At 47.6% G+C, this 21,058-nt stretch overlaps 1 protein-coding gene across 1 annotated transcript; it reads left to right on the forward strand.

The window, feature by feature from the left end:
- The first annotated feature begins 650 nt into the window (after positions 1–650).
- Positions 651–10,227, forward strand: TXNDC15 (thioredoxin domain containing 15). The gene is made up of 5 exons (XM_066591057.1): positions 651–806; positions 1,973–2,445; positions 3,709–3,872; positions 7,960–8,090; positions 9,957–10,227. The coding sequence occupies exons 1-5, from the start codon at positions 749–751 to the stop codon at positions 10,151–10,153; spliced, it is 1,023 nt and encodes a 340-aa protein (XP_066447154.1). The 5' UTR covers positions 651–748; the 3' UTR covers positions 10,154–10,227.
- Positions 10,228–21,058: the final 10,831 nt, after the last annotated feature.

The raw sequence follows: 21,058 nt of genomic DNA on the forward strand, positions 1-21,058 counted from the left end.
TATGTCCCGTAGGCGACTTGAACCAGAAAAGTTCTGATCGCTTGGCAGGCCCGGATAGCAGTGTAGCGCGTCCGGTTGCCATGGCAGCACGCCCCGTCTGTGAACCTTTTACAAGCCGCAATGTACATTGATTGCAGCATGTTAGGGGTTAAGAGCGGGGATCGGTGACCTTGATTTGCAGTGATGCAACGTACATTTACGTCCTGCTGCGATTACCCCCCTGCCAGGACATAAACTTATGTCCTGTGGCGTTAAGGAGTCAATGGCAAAAGGCGTCTGGGTGGTTGTTAAGGGGTTAAAATAAATGATGTACATGGCTGTAAGAATAGCGCCAATGTATCGTTTTACCACACAAGCTAATCCTAAAATACAATGGAGGTCTTGCGCCATCTTTCCCCACTCCACATCACAAATCAGCTTTGAAGGACATAAGGTCATGCTGCCCCTTCCCAGAGCGCCCCCTACTGCCCAGCCCTCGCCGTGAGGTGATATGTGGTCCCCTAATCCGCCTCATCACACGGAGCTCGGGCGACCTCATGTGGCCAGTGCTGGTATTGCACGCAGTTACGTGATTCCCGGCCATTTTTCCGTCGCTCTCAGGCAGAGTCAGTACTACAGCGCAATTGCAGCAACCTGATGGACGGCGCTCCGCCTCTAGCGGAAGCGAGTCATGGACGGGGACGGAAGCGTTGCGGAGGGCTGCTGGAACGCAGAAATGTCTCTGTATGGGTAGAAGAGCTGGCCGGCTATGGGGCTCCGCGCCGTGATAACGTGTGCCGTGTACGTGCTGGCGCTGGCCGCTAGAGGTGAGAGGCTTCCCGCACAGTGGTCTGTAGATAGCCCCTAGTGGCTGCGTGGGGTAGTGCTTCCTCCCGTAGCTCTCCACTATGGGGTGCCGCTGGTTGTTGTCAGGTACTGAGCCCCCCCATAAGCTGCGCAGTCCATAGATCGCCTAGTAGCTGCAGGGGGCAGTGCTTCCTCCCCTAGCTCTCCACTATGGGGTGCCGCAGCTGGTTGTTGTCAGGTACTGAGCCCCCCCATAAGCTGCGCAGTCCATAGATCGCCTAGTAGCTGCAGGGGGCAGTGCTTCCTCCCCTAGCTCTCCGCTATTGGGTGCCGCTGGTTGTTGTCACAGGGGACTAGAGGCACGTGACCCCTTCCTCAGGTACTGAGCCCCCATAACTACAGCCAGAGTGCCCCCATGAGCTGCGCAGTCCATAGAGTGCCTAGAAATAGCGCTGCCCCCAAATTGCGTGCTGTACAGCTACGTCATGGCCGTTCAGGGTTTGTATGGAAGGGGATCAGGCGCTTCTTACAGCTGACCGCGCTGGTAGCCCCTTTAATGCTGCCATCAATTCTGACAGCGGCATTTAAATGCTCCGATTGGAGTGCCAGGCTGTAGGGCCGCCATGATAACTGTGTGTACTTCTCCCATCCCACTGGGTAGCAGGTGACGGTGCGCTTCTTGATGCCGTTCATTTGCCCGATGTACTATACTCGCCTTCCCCTCACTTCGTGGAGAAGTACCCCCTCCCCTCCCGGTGCTATGGGCAGAGGAACCAGTGGGCAGTGCCATCCAGGAGAGCAGCGGGAGTATATTAGAGAGGCGCTAACAATACTGGGTTGTGGGCGACAAGCCATCCCTAAAGTATGGCGTAGTACCCTACAAGTGGTGGTATAGATAATGCCATGAAAGCCGCATATAATTATAATATTGGAGGTTCCATCGAAGATCCGGCCCAAAATACCGGAAGAAACGGCGCCGCATGTAGCGCTATTTCAGGAAAAGCCGGGCAGCTGAGTGGAAACTGACTGGAGCCGATTATAGTTAATGGGGTCCGTTTGGCGCTGTGCGTTCCATCGTAAGACGGACCCGTTCGGCCAGTGGATTCCCCTTTCACGGGACAAATAAACGTAACCCCCGCCTGAGATGTGAGAGCAGCCCGAGTTCTCATTTTGACATTTCCAACAGGTAATCCAAATGAAGCTGCTTCTCCAGAAGACCCTCAGCCAGAAGTCCTCCAGAGCAGCGGTGTCGCACCCGCACCAGCCCAGAATGAAGAAGGGCGCGTTACTGCAAGCGTTACGCAGTACAAGACCGCCGAGATTGCGGATGCCATGCAGAGCTCAGACATGCACCCCGACCCTGCAGTGCTACTCTCTATGCTCCCCAGAGACAGGAAGGACCGAGCCGGTATGGGCACGGTGTGTGATGGGGTGACGGGTGGTGCCGAATGTGTCTCTAATGACAGTACACCGAGCAGTGCGGGTGACCAGACACAAGAACAAACCCAAAATACGGATGCCAATACGGCAGAGGCAGAGCAAGCCCGGACGGACGACTCCAACACTACGGATAGCAGCAAGCCTCTGAAGGTCAACTGTGAGGACCGCAACATTACCAGCGTGGACAACCTTACCCTACAGATCCTTAATATTTCTCAGGTACGATAAAAAGGTTTCTGTGGGAGGACTGATCCGGAGATATGGGGTATGTTATATCTCTGGGGTGCAGAGGCATACATCGTTGGTGCGAGGTGCCTGTAGGGCAGATTTCCTTGGCACAGGTGGGTAAGAAGAATAACCGGTTTAGAAGAAAAGGTGGCCAGTATGAGTGATTACTATGGGCCCAGAAGCTCGGAGCACCATGACATGTTGTCAACAGGATGGCGCATCGTTTTTCAAGGTTATTCAAGGTTAATAATGTCCAGTCAACTGGAGTTGCTAAAAGTTTTAGTGTTCCTTTTGTTGACCTGCCCATGTATAAACAGCATGTTGGCTTATGTACCAGTCCATTCACACAGTGTATGGTCTCACTGTGTCCATATGTTTCATCTATAGACCCTCTGTATGCAAATAAACACCTTGTCCTTACAGGGGACTTCAATTGGGAAGGCAAGACTTTGAAGAGGCTGTCCAGTCTAGATGGGGCAGACAAAGGCCATTCCCATAAATTACCTCTTACCCCCTTCCCTCCCCCATATTGCCACCGGAGGGATGTGGTAGTCTGAAAGTCACAGTACATAATTTGATATTTGGAAACTGTACCACAGAATCTGCTGGTGGGGAAAAGCAAAGATTGGGCATGTTGATTTCAGAGCGTAGCGTTCAAGACAGGAGATATGTGTATATTGTGTAGCTGTGAAAGTGGCCACTAGGGGGCCTTATGACAGACCGCCTGAAAGTCTGTCTGGCAGGGAAAGGGTATCCCTGCTGGGTAATCAGAAAACAACTGAGGGTGCTCAGGAAAAGAGAGTATGTGCCCCTCACGGTTAGTTTTTTGGGCTTTGAGCTCATTGTCTTGGCTATTTGGAGAGATAGATGCTGCTTGCCAAGAAGCGTAACAGGGAAGGACGCCCCCCTATGCTGGCACAAGCTATAAGTCACCGAGAAGTATGGCAGGGATTGATGCCCTTATGCTGACAGGTTGATGTTAGTGGACTGTTTGTATTGCTGTTCTGTGGCACAAGGCCTGCTAGTGAGGGCAGTGCATTATGTCTAGTTGTAGGCCAGCTGGCCAGGTGTTTAGTTGTCATACACTGCGGACGTTGCTCTGCTGTGAAGCAAATAAAGACTGGTGAAGCCAGATAATTTAAAGGAAATCTACCCTGCAGAACCTTTCATTACACAGTTGCGTCGCCCCTTAGCCTTGCACACGTCTCGCTAACATTTACGTGCTGCCGGTGATGATCTTTCTTTATTCGGCAGGACCTCATGGATTTCCTGAACCCCAACAGCAGTGAATGTACCATGGTTTTGTTCTTTACCCCCTGGTGTCATTTTTCTGCCGCCCTAGCTCCTCATTTCAATGCCTTGCCTAGAGCGTTCCCAGCGCTGCAGTTTTTGGCACTGGATGCCTCTCAGCACAGCAGGTATGTCTGATAATGGCTCTAAACAGAGAGACTGCAGCGACATGTGGCCTAATTTACTGCAAGTTGTAGTTCAGCACTTTTTTACATTTTTGTTTTCAGTTATTCCAGGAAATGTTTGAATTTTTGCTTCTTCTTGACATTATGGAGCTCTTACTTTCTTGTATAAATGCTGGAAGGAGAAAAACAGGAGACAAAACTTAAAATATTACAAACCAAAATAAATAGGTACCTCGTGATCCCTGGTCCCGGACTGGGGGGCAGTAGTCCTCATATAATGGACAATGCATCTATGAATGGGGCACTATCGTATTCAGGTCGTGCTTAGCAGGGGTAAAAAATGATGAAACCCTTAGTGAGCGCCCTTACGCCTCTTTACGGCAGCGCACGTTTTACCTGGCATGAATGTACCGTGCCACAAAGAGCCCGGTCTTGGCCATCTGATGACATTCGGGAACCTGCTCTAATGGCTGAGGCCTCGTTCACACAAGCGCTGTTTTCGTGCATTAGAGGCACGTGAAAAGAGCGCTTCTATTAGAACCAATGGCTTCCTATAGAAGCGTTCACATGAAGAAATTTTAGACGCGCAAAATGCTTGCACGTATCAAAGATAGGACATGCGTGGCTACAATGCCCGCATCTAAGGTCCGTGCTGCGAGAAAAGATAGGACCTGACCTGGTGAGCTGTGCAGGAGCTTCCATTGACTCCTATGGGAGCAGGAAGTTATGGAAACTCATATGGAGGAAAATAGATTTCTGCCAACTGAGGGAATACCCCGCTGCTTACAGCAGGACACTTAAAACTTGCTGCCCAGAAGCACATTTTAAAGGTCCCTCTGTAAATTCTTGTTAGTCACCGCGGGGAAGAGGGGACTTCCTGAGGGTTCCCTTAATCCCCACGGAGACTAACAGGAATTTACAACAAGACATTTAAAATGTGCTTCTGGGCAGCAAGTTTTAAATGTCCTGCTGTAAGCAGCAGGGTATTCCCTCAGCTCCGCTGCTGGCCAATTCTCCCAGCAACAGGGGGCAGTAGCGGATTCCCTCAACCTCTCTCTCCCCAAGGGATTTCCCTATAGCAGGAAGTAGAGGGGGAGAGAGAGGGGGCGGGTTTACAGGGCTTCCCCGAGAGTGTAGGAAGAAAGGGCGGAGCTCTTTGGTATGGCGAATCTCTGTGAGAAGCTGTCCCCACCTTCTAGCCCTGCCCACCCTCTGCACTATGGTGATATCCCTCAGAGATCCCTATAGCAGGTAGATACAGAGCAGGGCTATGGGTTAATCCCCCATAGCAGGGGAGAGGTGGACCTATTACCATTACCTTCATAGACCCGCTCTCTCTCTCTGCTATGGGGAAATCCCAAAGCCCTGCGGCGCTTCTTCTCTCTCTCCCCTACTGGAGCAGCTGCGCTGTTTAGCGTAGTATAGGGATGTTTTTGTTTTTTTTTGTGCACCTATACTGCGCTAAAAGTGCGCGCGTGTGAACAAGGCCTGAGTGTACAAACCTCTGTTCTCGACTATTTAGGCCCTTCCATGCTTCGATCAATAGCGATCGTGGTGGGTGACGGGGAGGAGGCTCCTCTTGTCACCCAACAGCACCCTGCGATGCAATCTCAAGGTGCCAGATCTTGCCTCCAGTAAAGTCTAATAGAGTGATGTCATCTGCATAGCTCACAGCATTACAGAAGTAATGCAGTGTACTGTGATAGAGATTGCATGATCTCTTCTAAGGGCTCCTTCCCACGAACGGATTTCCGCCGCGTAATTCGCGGTGAAAATCCGCCGCGTTGCCCGCAGCTATTAGGTTCTATTGAACCTAATAGCTCAGTGCTCATGATGCGGAATTCCGCACCGTCAAATCTTCCGTCCCCACCCGCGGCATGCTCTATTTGCTGCGGGTGTACGCGCGGACGGCTTCCATTGCAGTCAATGGAAGCCGTCCGTTCACGCTATCTTCCACTGTAGCACAGCAGAAGATAGCGTGAAATCGCCTCTCCGCCTACCGCCGCTGCGTCATATGACGTCATGCAGGACCTGGGATGCCGGATCCGCAGGTAAGTATGGGGTCTCTGGGCGCCGCCGTAACGGGCTCCGTGGCGGGAATAGTGTCAACGTTCAATAATGTTCACTTAAAATCTAGTGTAAAGAAAAAAACAAAACAAAACATTTTTTTCCTCCCACAAAACAATTTTGAAATAAATTAAAGTCCTACACATAGTAGGTATTACCGTGCTCGTAACGACCCCAACAAGGAAAGTGGGCAGCTATATATCCCACATGGTGAACGATGCAAAAATAAAAAAATAGGTATTTTTCATCCATCTGATTTGCGAAAACACTTTTAAAAGGGAACAAAAAGGCCATTAACATAAATTGTGCGGACTTTTACTACCTCTTACCCCTCATATTGCCACTCGAGGGCAATTGATTCCCCATTCTGTTTCTTAGCGCTGTTACATATTCAAAGCCGCTCATATGCAGTATATTGCATACGTACAGTGTTGAATATGCGTAATATGCTGTGAAATAGAACATGCTGCATTCTTTTTCACGCCTGTATTATATGCTCTATATATCTATATAGATATAAATTGTGACTGGGCCAATGAATATCAGTGTGGTTTCATTGATTCCAAACCACATTTGTGGGATTGAGCCCTAAAGCAGAAAGAACAGCAGAGGATTGCAGTGAAACAATCGCCTGGATGGAACAAAGAACTCCGCCATGTGTGACCGCGGGTTGTATTCGCACCTGGCGTAATTGCACACCACGAATATGCCACCAAGCCCACGTGGAAGACGTGTGGATTCTGCAGCAGGTTGTAGTGTAAATTCCGTTTTGTGTGAAGGCACCATTATAGTATAGACCATTTGTGTTCGGTTATCCGTTGCTTCGTTAAACACTCAGTGATGCCGACTGTTTTGGACCGAAGGACACAATTTTGGGGGGAGATTTTCATCTTCACTTTTCAAAAGCCATAACTTTTTTTGCAGTTGACTCGGCGGTATCAAGGCTTGGTTTTTGTATGGCGAGCTGAAGCACTTTTTGGGTGCATATAATGTATTGTGCAACTTTTGTTTATCTTAATTTTTTTGTAGGGCGGGGAGAAAAAACACTGATTCTGCCGTTTGTTTTTTTTTTCTACAGCGTTAATCTTACAGCATAAATGACACAATATTTTTCTTCTCTGCGGGTTGGTACAGTGACAACCATGGCAAAATTATAGATTTTTAGGTTTTTCCACTTTTGCACAATAAAACCTTTTTTGGAAAATATTTTCTTTTGCATTGCTGCATTCAAAGTCCTGTAACTATTTTTCCATCGGCTGAGCGCTGTGAGAGCTTGTATTTTGTATGAGCTGTAGTTTTTCTTGCTACCATTTTCGGGTACATGTGGCTTTTTGATCTCTTTCTATTGAATGAACAAAAAAAAAAGCATTTTGGCTCGATTTTATTAGCCTTTTTTTTACAGCATTTGCCATGCAGACTAAAAAGTGTTTAATTTATTGTACAGGTTGCTATGGATGCAGCAATACCAAACATGGCGCTTTTCTTTTTTTTTTAAACAAGGAGGGTAGAGTGCGCAATAAAAGGTTTTTTTAATACTAATTTTTTTTCCTTTTATTGACTTTTTTATTCATAATTTTTTTATATACATTTTTTTTCTATCCCTTGTGACCCTATTAACCTACTTCTGTTTTGCAATGTATTATCGCAGATAATTGTCTGGCATCAGGTTGCCATGGCACCCCCACCGTTACTACATAGTGGAGAGTCGATAACCTCAAGCAGGGAGCACCGTCCCTCTTTAATAAACCCTTTACAATGATCAACATTGATCGCAGCATACAAGGGGTTCACAGCGGGGATCGGTGCTCTCACTGATATCCACTGCTGCACTTCCAGCCGACTCCCGCTGCGGATGTCATGGGCTCAGCTTCCGAGGGGGGATGGCTGAGGAGGTAATTGCTTCCCAGCCGTGGATTTACTTTCTGTGGCGGGAAGAGGTTAATACAGATATTTGCTGAAACTGTCACTTCACAATTTAACGTCCTTCTCTCTGATTTCTAAGTTGCTGTTTTTTATCTCCCAGCCTGTCCACTAGATTTGGTACAGTTGCTGTCCCCAACATCCTGCTCTTTCAAGGTGCAAAGCCGATGGCGCGGTTTAACCACAGCGAGAGGAACCTGGAATCCTTCAAGTCATTTATATTCAACCAGTCAGGTACAGAGAGTGCTGTGAACCACACAGCTACTTGCCATAAAACCGCCGGATTTATAATGTTAAAATCACATTGCAGGAAAATCCCAAGTTCATGCCAGGTGATGCAATAAAAAAGGAGGCTCCATAGGGAAACATGGGGGAGAGAAAATAGCACATCGCAGAAATATAGAGCATGTCGCAATTTTTTTTTTCTTACCATATCGCATGAGTGAAAACGCTAATGTGAAGGAACCCATTGGAAAACAGGTTTCACAAACATACGTTTTCTCGCGCTGTCGCATCGCCGGAAAATCGTGCGATTTTTGTCGCCTATGTGAAATATTGACAACACATTAAGGCCTTATTTACATGAAGCCCATGGTTTCCAATGGGTTCTTCAGGCTACAAAACATCATTTCGGTGAAAGACCCCATTGGAAATCATGGGCTTCTCATACATGCGTTTTGTAGCGCTACAAAGTCGTGTGATTTTGTAGCCTGTGTGAATAAGGCCTAATGAAGACTTACCAGGTCTGGTATGTCTCTTACGAGCTCCAGGGTCACGTAAAGAGTATGTGCACTTTCAGAGAACATGTCACATATCATGGAGACCTATATCAACAAGAGCTGCGCCCTCTCAGCTATGTTTGCGTATTTTTGGCTGCGTTCTGCGGCTGAAGACTGTCTTACGGAAGTGTATAGGAAGCTGCTGTACACCTACCTTTAACAGGTCAGTTTTCTGAAAGTGCAGGTACTCTAAGTATTCTGGATGAAACCAGTGGGGGGCGTTGTGTCTTATGTTCTTGTTGCAACTAGTTTCCTCTATTTTCTTTTTTCCTAAATGGGGGTTGTCCAAGTTATAGATTATAGGTAAAAGCCATTCTACATGCTGTAAAATGACAAATGGTAATCTACTCCTCGCTCCAGCCGTGTGTTTACAGGACGTCCTAGGCACTACAGCCAATAGCAGAGCCCAGTGAGAGCATCGAGCTCTGGTAGTGGTTGGAGCACCAGTGACGTCATAGGGGAAACCAGGAGCAGCGGGTGGGGGGGACCACAGCAGGAGACGGGAGGGGGAATATATCATTATTTGTGACCTTACTGCATGCAGAAGCTATTTTACATATAATCTATAACTTGGACAACCCCTTTTAACCCTTAAATATAAACTGAGGTTATCTACAACAGATCCTAATGTATTTATGTCCCTGTAGTAATGGATTGTAGATGGCCTAATACAGCTGGACCTGATGGGAATTAATAAACAATTATCTGTAAAAATAACATGTATTGAAGGGTTTGTCACTGTTGCACTGCCTGAAGATGCTCCACCAGGAGCATTTATAAAGGGTGAGGGGGAAAATGCAAGAGAATCGGCCCAGCACTACAAGAATAGGGGAATCATTGGGTTACTAGGTTCCTTTTTATGCGCTGATTACACTTACCAGTAACACAGATAACAAACCTCTATAACTATAGTCACTAAATGACCCCTCTTTGTTTAAAAAAGTAGCAAATCCTTTCCCCTTGGTTATACTATATTGACTTGGGTCAGGAATGCTACCTTTTCTCCTTAGGGAGAGCACCTAGACAGTGAGTGAGAAGACTTATAAGGCCATCCATGCTCCTCTGGGTAATATGCAAATAAGGGAGATGGAACAATACCTTTGCAGCGCCACCTATTGCAAGGCAGCATTTCTACAAGTCAATGTTAGACTCTTTATACAAGCCTTGTAACAATGGACTGGCACAGTATGATTTTTCTATTAGAGTGTTGTGCATATTATGACCGACGGCATCCAAGGGAAGGGGGGAATCATTTTTCATTTCCACTGGTGATGCTTTTAATTTAGTGAATTGTTTCTAATAATCTGAATCTTTCTTCCAGGAATTGAGGCTGAACCGGACATCATTGTCACAGAAGCTGACCTTGAAGGTCCATTACCCAGTACTCCTCAGGCTGGAATAGACTGGCTCCTTGTTTTCTCTGTAGTCTATGTGACGTCCTTTATTGTATATGCTTCTATGCAAACTGATAGGATTCGCTGGCTTATACCGGGGCAAGAACATGAACATCAGGATTGATTCTCTGAAACGGAACCTCTGATGAAACGCCTTAGGACTGATTAAAGCATGCTGATGTTGTACTCCACTCTAAATTAACTGTGACATTGGTTTTGACTTGATAGATCGAAGGATTATTCTCAAGATAGGTTATCGATAGCTGATTGACAGGGGTTTGCCACCCAGGACCACCTCCAATTGGCAATATACAAACTGCTTGGTTGCTCAAAGAAGACAGCTCTGTACCTTGTGTAGTGGCCTGGGCTGGGACAGCATGATGAGTCCTATGCAGTACCACTGTAGGCCACTGTGCAATAAACAGAGCTGTTTCCTTCCAGCAAAAAAAATTGCTGATAGGACTTAAAATACTTATTGGAGAACTCTCTGTTTGTTCCTTGCAGCTTGCTAGTATGCCTCATGTCCACAGGCATGCACGGATTCTGAGTGCGGATTCCTGCAGTGCCCGCAGACATGAGGCAAAAGATACGGATTACTTACCGATAGTCCCATTTCCAGGAGTCATCACGACGGCCCCATTACGTATGGAGGTTGCCCTCTGACCCAGGTAGGGACAGGAAGAGTTTAAAAGCACCTCCCCTTTCCACCATGCTTTAGTGACTTACAAATTATTACGGTGGACAATGTTTACTAAACCAAAATTTACCTTTATTCGGTCATATTTACATTTGAAAAACATGAATTATTCTAAAAGGGAGGGAACTATGGGTCGTCGTGATGACTCCTGGAAATGGGACTACCGGTAAGTAATCCGTGTCTTTCCAGAGCGTCATCCCGACGGCCCCATTACATATGGAGTATACCAGATTATACGTGGCTCTAGGGTGGGACCACTGCCTGGAGGACTTTTCGTTCATAGCCCAGGTCTTTGTCCGACTGGACGTTAACCCTGTAGTGTCGGGTAAATGTATGTATGCTAGACCAGGTGGCTGCTTTGCAGATCTGCTCGGCAGACGCCTGGCCTTTTTCTGCCCAAGAGGAGGAGAGGGAGCGTGTGGAGTGGGTTCTAATTTTCCCCGGAGGATCGAGACCCCTGGCTTTATATGCCTCTTGGATGGCCGTCTTGATCCACCTCGCAATGGTGCTCTTAGATTCCGTCTTTCCTTTTGCCGGCCCCTGAAATTGAATAAAGAGGTTATTATTTTTACGGAAAGAGCGGGTAGCCTCCAGATACGCTAGAACGGCTCTCCTAACATCTAGGCTATGAAATTCTCGTTTTTTTTTCATTGTGGGGATTTTGACAGGAGGGCAGAGTGATCGTCTGCTCCCTACGAAAATTTGACACTACCTTCGGTAGGAAGGCTGGGTCCAATTTGAAGGTAATCCGGTCATCTTGCATTACCATGTATGGTTCAATACAGTATAACGCTTGTAATTCCCCTATTCTCCAAGCCGAAGTTATGGCAACTAAAAGGGTAACTTTTAGCGTGAGTAGTCTCAGGGAGAGTTGGGAGAGGGGTTGAAAGGGGGGTTGGCAAAAACTATTTAGGACTATATTTAGGTCCCAGGTAGGGAAAGTTTCTCTGACAAAGGGTCGAAGTCGTTCTGCCCCTTTGAGAAACCTACGCACCCAGCGGTGTTCTGCCAAAGGGAAGTCTAGGTAGGATCCTAGTGCTGCTGTATGAACTTTAAGGGTTCTAGGGCTAAGGCCTTTCTCTAGGCCTGCCTGTAAAAATTCCAGGATTACAGGTATGTCAATCCCTGGGATTTCCCCTGGCTCTATTTTACAGAAATCTGTGAATTTCCTCCATATCCTATCGTAGATGGCTGTCGTGATAGGCTTACGGCTTTTTGTCAGGGTAGTAATTACATTATGGGAGAGTCCCTTCCCACGCAGTATCATGCTTTCAGCATCCATGCTGCTAGCCTCCATTTTTACCGACCCCCGGGTATGTTAGCGGGCCCTGGAGCAGGAGATCTTTAACGGCTGGTAGTAGGAGTGGACCCCGAATAGTCAAGGCTTTTAACAGGGGATACCAGGGCCTCTTGTCCCACATAGGGGCAACTAGTATGACTGCCACCCGGTTGGTTTGGATTTTCCTGAGGGTGCGGGGGATCAGTGGGAAAGGGGGAAAGGCGTAGGCTAGGTCCATGTCCCAGCTTTGGGACAGGGCATCTACCCCGCACGGATTGTCTCTGGGATTCAGCGAGTAAAAGTCCCGGCACTTTGAATTTTTCCTCGTGGCGAACAGGTCTATCTGCGGTTCTCCCCACTGGCAGATTAGTTGGTCGAAGACTCGCTGGTTCAGTCCCCATTCTCCTGGAAGAATGCTCTGTCTGCTCAGGAAGTTGGCAGCGACGTTTGTGGACCCTTTTAGATGGATCGCTGAGAGAGACAGCACGTTGGATTCCGCCCAGCAGAGTATCTTTGTCGCCAGTTGTTGCAGGTGTGGGTGTCGCGTTCCCCCCTGGTGACGAACAAATGACAGAGCTGTCATATTATCTGTTAGAATTTTGATATGCCTTCCTCTTATAAGGGGTTCTGCTGCCTGAAGGGCCTCCCAGATTGCCCTTAATTCTCTTGGATGAGCACTTAGCTACTTGGGGGTCCCAGATTCCCTGTAGATTTAGGTCGGCTACTTGCGCTCCCCATCCCGTTTTGCTGGCATCTGTTGTGATGGGTACAGTAGGTTCTTGTGACCAGGAGGTACCTTTGCTTAGGTTCCTCTGCGAGGTCCACCAGCGTAGGGACTCTTTGACTCGGACGGACAGGCTCACCTTCTTATCCAGGGATGTCTGCCGTTTGTCCCAGTTGGCAAGGATAAATCCTTGTAGTTGCCGGGTATGGGCTTGTGCCCACGGGACTATCTGAATGCAGGCTGTCAGAATGCCCAGCACCTTCATTGTTTCTCTAATAGAAACCGTTGTAGCCTGACAGAGGGAGTTTACTCTTTGGATGAGGTCTTCCTTCCTAGATGATGGAAGCCGGGATTCCTGGATGTGGGAGTCTAGTAATACACCCAGGTATACCTTCTGTGTATCTGGATTCAGGTCGGACTTTTGTTTATTGACTATCCACCCTAAACTGTTTAGGGTAGATAAGACCATAGTTAGGTCTATACGTATAGTCTTTTCTGTCCTTGACACTAACAAGAAGTCATCCAGATATGGGAATATACGGATTTGGTTCCGTCTGAAATAGGCTACCATCTCTATTATGATTTTTGTGAAGACCCGAGGGGCGGTGGAGATTCTGAATGGAAGGGCCGTGAATTGATAATGTTGGATCTTGTCCCCCTCCCGCAGAGCGAATCTCAGGTACTTGTGATGGGCTGCAGTTATTGGGACGTGGTAATATGCATCTTTGAGATCTATAGTGCACATTACACTATCCCGGTCTATTAGAGAGACAATAGATCTTACTGTTTCCATCTTGAATTTTTTGTATGAAATAAATTTATTTAGGGCTTTAAGGTTAAAGATAGTCCTAATGGAACTGTTTGGTTTTTTGATTAGAAATAGGGGGGAATAGAATCCCTCATCCCTTTCGTGATCAGGGACTTGTGTAATGACCCCTGAGTCCTTGAGTTCCTGCACACCTTTTATGAGGTTCCCTTGTTCCTGTAGGGACCCAGGGGAGGTTATGAGGAATCTCCTAGGGGGTAGAGAGTGGAACTCAATTCGGTACCCAGCTTCGATTATTCGGAGTACCCAGGGGTTATATGTTATCCCCTGCCACTGGCTTAGATAGCCCGCTAATCTACCCCCTGTTTGTTCAGGAGAGGGTTGAGCTTCCTTACCCCGACCTCCCTTGGGGTACGACCATCTTCCAGTCTTCCCTTTTCCTTTAACTTCGGGAGGTGGCTGGCGTGTCCTCCTCGGAAAGGATGGTTTCCTGAAAGGTTGTCTGTCGGGCAGGGTCTTGCTCTTGTCGCCGACTTTCTCTAGGATTTTGTCCAGGACGGGCCCAAACATGTATTCCCCTTGGAAGGGGAAGGCGCAGAGCTTGTTTTTAGACGTTATATCTGCGGCCCATGTCTTCAGCCATAATGCCCTTCTTGCAGAGTTGCTGAGGACTCCGGTTTTTGCACCGTATCTCACCGTCTCTGCTGATGCGTCAGCCAGGAAGGCGGTAGCCATTTTTAGGAGGGGAAGACAACTGGCTAACTCCTCTCTGGGGGCCCGATCCTTGATAGAGGCTTCCAGCCTGTTTAGCCATAGCACCATGGATCTGGCCACAGAAGTTGAGGCTATGTTGGCCTCAATGGTAAGGGATGTTGCCTCCCAGGCTTTCTTCATTAATCCGTCGATCTTTTTATCCATCGGATCGGACAGCTGGGAAGTGTCCTCAAAGGGCAAGAGGGTTTTCTTGGCCACTTTTGCAATTTGGATGTCCACCTTCGGGGTCTCCCTGTACAGGCGGACGTCCTCAGTAGCGAACGCGAGCCGGTTTCGGATTTCTCTTGAAACCGCTATTTTTTCCGGTTCCTGCCATTCGTCTGTAATTACTTGTTGCAGGGTTTGATTGACCGGGAACATGGTCTTTCTCCTGGACCGGAGGCCGCCAAACATCTCATCTTGGATTGTCCTAGGCGGGTTATCCTCTTCAATTTGCATTGTTTCCCTCACCGCCTTGATGAGGTGCGCAATGTCGCTAGATGAGAAATAATATTTTCTCTCATCTTCTATAGGAACTGGTGGGTCCTCTAACTCTCCTTCAGACGGGAGCTCCAGTGATTCACCGGAGAGTGAGCTCGCCGATTCGGTCTGCCTTGGCCTTTTAGGGACCCGTGACGGACCTGGCTGGGCCTGGGAAAGGGACGCCATGGAGGCTTGCAGTTCTTCCCTGATCATGCAGCGGATGTCAGATTTAAACGCCGCTTTTTCTTCTGCAAGTATTTTTCCCGTGCATTCCTCGCATAGGGTTTTTTTATAGCTCTCCTCGAGCCTTTTGCTGCAAAGGCCACATTTTTCCGATTTCCCCCCCCCCCCCCCCCCCCATTGGGTCCGTTTTCTTTGGACCTTCCTTATCCATCTACCCCTGCAAAGTGGGGGAGAGGGGAGAGAAAAAGAGAACATATATGCATCCAAGCTTGTACAAGTGACCATTCTGCGCATTTTTGGCATATAGCCTACTTACAGTTGGTAGGGTATCGGTCTCTCCCTCACGTGCTGAGCTGTCGCGGGTAGACGTACTCACATACACTGTCTGGCAGTCAGCAGGATCCTCCATGGAGCTTAGCCTGCTTATATGGGGAGGATTTTTGAATTTGGCGCCCATTTCCGGGTTCTTGCTGGTAGCCACGCCCCCTACATTGAGCGTGTGACGTCACCACGCCGGATGACATCACCGCTATGCGCGCCGAGGACCAGGGAGGCCGCCGCTGCCATTCCCCTGCCAGGAGGAACTATACCATCGCGGCAGCGGCGGCCCGAACATGCTAACCGCACGAGGGAGACCAGCGCTGCTGAGGCGACTTACGGCTCCGCCGGCGGCGCACGTCGGGGATGCAGGGACTCGTGAGTGTGCAGCCCCGACCTCTACCCCTCCAGGGGGAATCGCACAGCGTGCGGTAAGTTTCTCTTCTTCTCCGCAGCTTGCTTGGAGCTGCTCCTCTGTTCCACCGTAGGGACAGGAAGACACTAAAGCATGGTGGAAAGGGGAGGTGCTTTTAAACTCTTCCTGTCCCTACCTGGGTCAGAGGGCAACTTCCATACGTAATGGGGCCGTCGGGATGACGCTCTGGAAAAATACATTTGCACGTGGATTCCGCAATTCAATGCCCGTGGACGTGAAGCCTTAGAGCTGTTGTACACGTGTACCCAGATCCAACCCCTCAACAAGAGGCCACATCCACGAATACTGTCTAAAAGTTAGACAGTGCAGACTAACAGTCCAAAATTGCTCCAGATTTCCCACAGATGGATGGAAGTTCTATTGAATTTGAAGACTGTCTAGTCTAAGTTTATGCCACCTATTAATTTTGGTTTACGCCAGAAATTGTGCTGTAATTTGGCACAATTTTTGGTGCTGTTTAGGCACACCCCTTTTTTGAACAAATTGGAAGAGTCTGAAAGCACCTCCTCTAAAAACACACAGTAAGGGCGCCTACCCACTTGCGTTGCCGATTTTCGTGCGTGAAAAACGCAGTGTTTTCCACGCGTTTTTCACGCCTTTTCCGTTAATTTCCATTGACATTCATGGGTGCATTAAGAGAAAAATAAGGACACATATGCAACTGACAGTTCCTATGTGAAAAATTGCAACGGACCGAAAAAAAACGCAAATGGACAAGAACACATTCTATCCTAATTGCTCTTCAGAAAAAACGCAAAGGAAAAAAAATCGCAAGTGGGTAGGCGCCCTAATTGTGGCGCAGTTCCCTGGTGTAATCTGCACTAGAAAACTCAATCTGCCCCAATGTTTGATGTGTCCTAAAATACTATGGTGAAGGAACCCCTTTAATGCGTCCAGGAATGACCAGAGCACTTCCAAAACTATTTGCCAAAAAGTGCAACATGTACATATTTTACATATTTGGGAGACACATTGTAAATACAGTATGTAAAACAAACACAACTTTTGGGTTTCCAGAATTGTAGTTGGCTGATTTCTGATAAATATTGTACAGATAAGGCTTGTGTCTTTGGAGAAGTCTTTCCTTGTAGGTGTTGTCTCGCCTCACTGTCCATGAGCCCTTTCCAATCCAATGTCCCTGCTACCCGCACCCTCCACAGCTCTGATGTATTTGGGGTGGATTCCTTAGAATTACTCAACAGAAACACATAAAAATTATCAGTCATGATGATTTTATTAAATTTTGAAAATTAAACGGGGGTTTTCAGTGTTTCACATGGGGAAGATCATTTGTAGTAATCCTGTAAATATGTGTATACTGATATAACATACATTTATATAGTGACTATTAATTTCTAATTTCTTTAATGGCTCTCTATCATAGTGCCATACAGAGGCATCCTATAACTGCATACAACATAGCACATGTCTTTAACACTGCAGAAGAATACTCTGACATCAGACCTCTCTTCTACTTATGTATATTACATCATGCAGAAGAAAGTGTAATCTCAATGTCGATTGGGGTCTGACATTGGATTGGAAAGAGGTAATAGGCAGGTCGCTACTGCAGCAAGCTGATTGCTGCAAGTGTATGTGAAACTGTCAGCAGCTTGTCCAGAGCAAGTTGTCCGTTCCTCATTTTTAAGGAGACGGCTACCAGGCAGATGTTTTTCCCACATTGAGCCATAACCCTTCAATAGTCTTTTTTTTTTTTTTCTTATTAATTCAGACTTTTTATTAAATTACCAAAAGCTGGTCCTACACCTGAGATTTCTGTCAGCTGACATAGCTCCTTTGGCAGAAAGCTGTTTCACCTGACTTCACTATGAACATTTACATGCAGCTCAGCAGACCATACATTAGAATAGTCTGGACCTCCAATGAATCAGAGCATCCATCAAATTCCTGGATCTCGCTGTCGCTAAGGATAACAGTAATTGTCTGACAATCACTTCATTTTGCAAACCTGCAGCCACGAATACCTTATGAAGTTGGTTTTGTCACTCCCCATATTCTCTATGTAAAGGTATCCCTAATGGAACATTTCTGAGGCATAACTGTTCTTCATTGTCTGATTTTTAAAGCGCCACTAACTCTTTAAACAACGTGTGCCTATATGTTGGCAGTTTTGCTAACTCTCACATTGGCTATGTCCTTGATTTACCTAAAATGATATTCTTGTGCTGAAAAATCCCCTTAATCTGCTGTCGCCCTTCCTTCTAACTTACTGTCCAATGTCTGCTAGTGCTTGATTGACAAGAGGGCACTAGGATGGCAAAGCAGGGCGATGAGTCCTGCTTATTGAGCTGTATGTAGAGAAGAGGGGGAGGAAAAGAGATTCCCACATGGAGAGCTGCAAGTAGAGCTAATGATTAAATCCTCTTGTTTATACACATGTACACTGCTAGGTCTTTCTGCATATTGTGCCTGATGACGACGTTATGTGTGTAATAGGCATTTAGAAAGCAGAATCGCTATAGTTCTCGTAGTACAGTCTACAGGACACAAAGCACAGCAGCTGCTTCTCTCAACAGTTCTGAGAGGATGAAGAATCAGATATACAGCCTGCACATGTGAAAATGGGGACAAATACAGGATATAAGTCACATGGTGGTCAGAAAGAGGGTTGTTCCTCATGTACACACACAGTGGCTTATTCTGAAAACCTGGGTACTCTTTAACTAAAAAGTAAAGTACATGGCAGGCAGGTTCATCAATAGAGGATATCCATCTTCTGTTTTAGGTCTCTTTCACACGGGCAACAGTGATATCGCAGCTGTGTTCCTGAGATTTTGTAGCGTCAGTGATGCGGTTTCCTTGTGAAAAATCGTGCATCGTTTGCTGCTGTCAGCACGATTTTATCGCGAGAGGGTTAAGCCCTAGCTGCGTTCCCTGAAAAAAAAGGGAATACTCACCTAGCAGGCTCGGTCGGGGTCCTCCCGGAGCTCTGCCAGGCGTCCTGCAGTCCTCGTTCACCCACATAACATCACTTCCTGGTTGCTGGATTCATAAATCCTGCCTCCAGGAAGTGATGGGGCTGATTGGCTGAGTAGCGCTGGATGAACCAATCAATGCAGCACTCGAACCAATGTGAGGGCTGTGGTTGGCTGCGCAGAGTTTGAAGAACCAATCACGTGGTGGAGGCAGGATTTATGAATTGGCTGAGCCATGACATTGATTGCAATGCGCTGTTGTGCCGTCCCCTGTGAAAGCAATGGCGATGTGATGCGAAGTGTTACGAGGGAATGCCCAAAGATACAACAGGCCATGATTTTTCTCCCCCATGCCACGATGTGGGAAAAAATAGCTCATGTGTATCTCCATTCAAAAGAACGGGGTTCATATTCTCGGCTGCGTGAAAGCAGCCTAAAAAAACATTAAAAAAAGCTTGTTAAAAATGTATGAAATTCCTGGAGTTTCTACAAATGAAAAAACAAACGCTGCAAGCAGCTATGTATGACGGGCGCAAGTGGTAGAGGGCCACCGAAACATAAAACATGGATAGGTCTGAATTGTGCCCGCAGGAAACAGTCCTAGTTCTTCCTACTTCTCTTCTAGTGCAGTTTATAGAACTAACGCTGCCTCTTTTTTGATAAGACTTGTGTCACACAAGCGTATGCGTATTTGTGTGTGCATGAGCATAGTGGTTTTGTGAAATGAACTGGTTTTTTTGTCTCCATCTGCGTATTTTACTGCACTTTTTGTGCCGCCAAGGCATGCTAATTTGCGCGCGGCAAAAAAATAGGCACCGATTGAAATGGCTAATTAGTCTAATAAGTTCCAGATGTCTTTTTCCCGCACAATCATACAGTGTTTCACGCATCTCCTAGCATATTTTGCGCACATTGGCGCACCCCCATTGACCTCCATACAGACTTTTGCTGCTCAAATGTGCAGGTAAGTAGAGCATGGTGGGGTTTCCTTTGCACGACCGAAATGCACAGGAAAATCTATGCATGTGAATGAGCCCACAGAAATGAATGGGTTATATTCTCTATGCGTGTGCAAATACACCAATGTGACGCCAGGCTAAATGTTGCTGTCAGGATACGTTGCAGCACAGATTTCCATAGTAGAAATCTATTCCACACTTTTTTTTATGTTGCAGATGAATGCAGCAGACACAGCTGCAGCAGACAGGCAGCAGTCGCAGGTGAAGGCAGCAAACACAGGTAGCTGCAGCAATCCCAGGTAAATGCAGGAGACAGGCATATGCAGGCAAACACAGGTAGCTGCAGCAGACATACGCAGCAAACAGGTAGCTGCAGGTGAATGCAGCAGATACAGATAGCTGCAGCAGTCGCAGGTGAATTCAGCAGACAGTTAGGTGCAGCATACGCAGCAGGCACATGTGCATGCAGCAAACAGGCAGCTGTATCAGTCGCAGGTGAATTCAGCAACACAGGCAGCTGTATCAGTCGCAGGTGAATGCAGCAGACACAGGCAGCTGTATCAGTCGCAGGTGAATGCAGCAGACACAGGCAGCTGTATCAGTCGCAGGTGAATGCAGCAGACAGGTAGCTGCAGCAGTCAGGCATGCACAGCTCACAGGTAGCTGCAGCAGGCACATGCAGCAGACGCAGGATGCACAGGTGCATGCAGCAACCATGTAGCTGCAGCAGACGCAGGCAGCACAGGTGCATGCAGCAAACAGCTAGCTGCAGCAGACACTGGTAGTTGCAGCAGTAAGGCATACGCTGCAAACACAGGTAGCTACAGCAGGCACGGGTAGCTGCAGCAGGCGTACGCAGCAGACACGGGTAGCTACAGCAGACATGGGTAGCTGCAGCAGGCGTACGCAGCAGACACGGGTGTACACAGCAGATACAGATAGCTGCATACACAGCAGGCAAAAGTAGCTGCAGCAGGCGCAGGCATACACAAGCACCTCCAGCAGATACATGTAGCTGCAGCAGGCGTACACAAGCAGCTCCAGCAGATACATGTAGCTGCAGCAGGCGTACACAAGCAGCTCCAGCAGATACATGTAGCTGCAGCAGGCGTACACAAGCAGCTCCAGCAGATACATGTAGCTGCAGCAGGCGTACACAAGCAGCTCCAGCAGATACATGTAGCTGCAGCAGGCGTACACAAGCAGCTCCAGCAGATACATGTAGCTGCAGCAGGCGTACACAAGCAGCTCCAGCAGATACATGTAGCTGCAGCAGGCGTACACAAGCACCTCCAGCAGATACATGTAGCTGCAGCAGGCGTACACAAGCACCTCCAGCAGATACATGTAGCTGCAGCAGGCGTACACAAGCAGCTCCAGCAGTCGCAGGTAACTGCAGCAAATCTGCCAGGTGTGAACATAAGCTATTTCTGCTGCCGGCATTGTAGTTTCTACATCCTTGCAGGGAGGAGGGGGAGCGCTTCCTCAGTCACAC

This window comes from Eleutherodactylus coqui, chromosome 2 (assembly GCF_035609145.1).
Source record: "Eleutherodactylus coqui strain aEleCoq1 chromosome 2, aEleCoq1.hap1, whole genome shotgun sequence".
Lineage (NCBI taxonomy): Eukaryota > Metazoa > Chordata > Amphibia > Anura > Eleutherodactylidae > Eleutherodactylus > Eleutherodactylus coqui.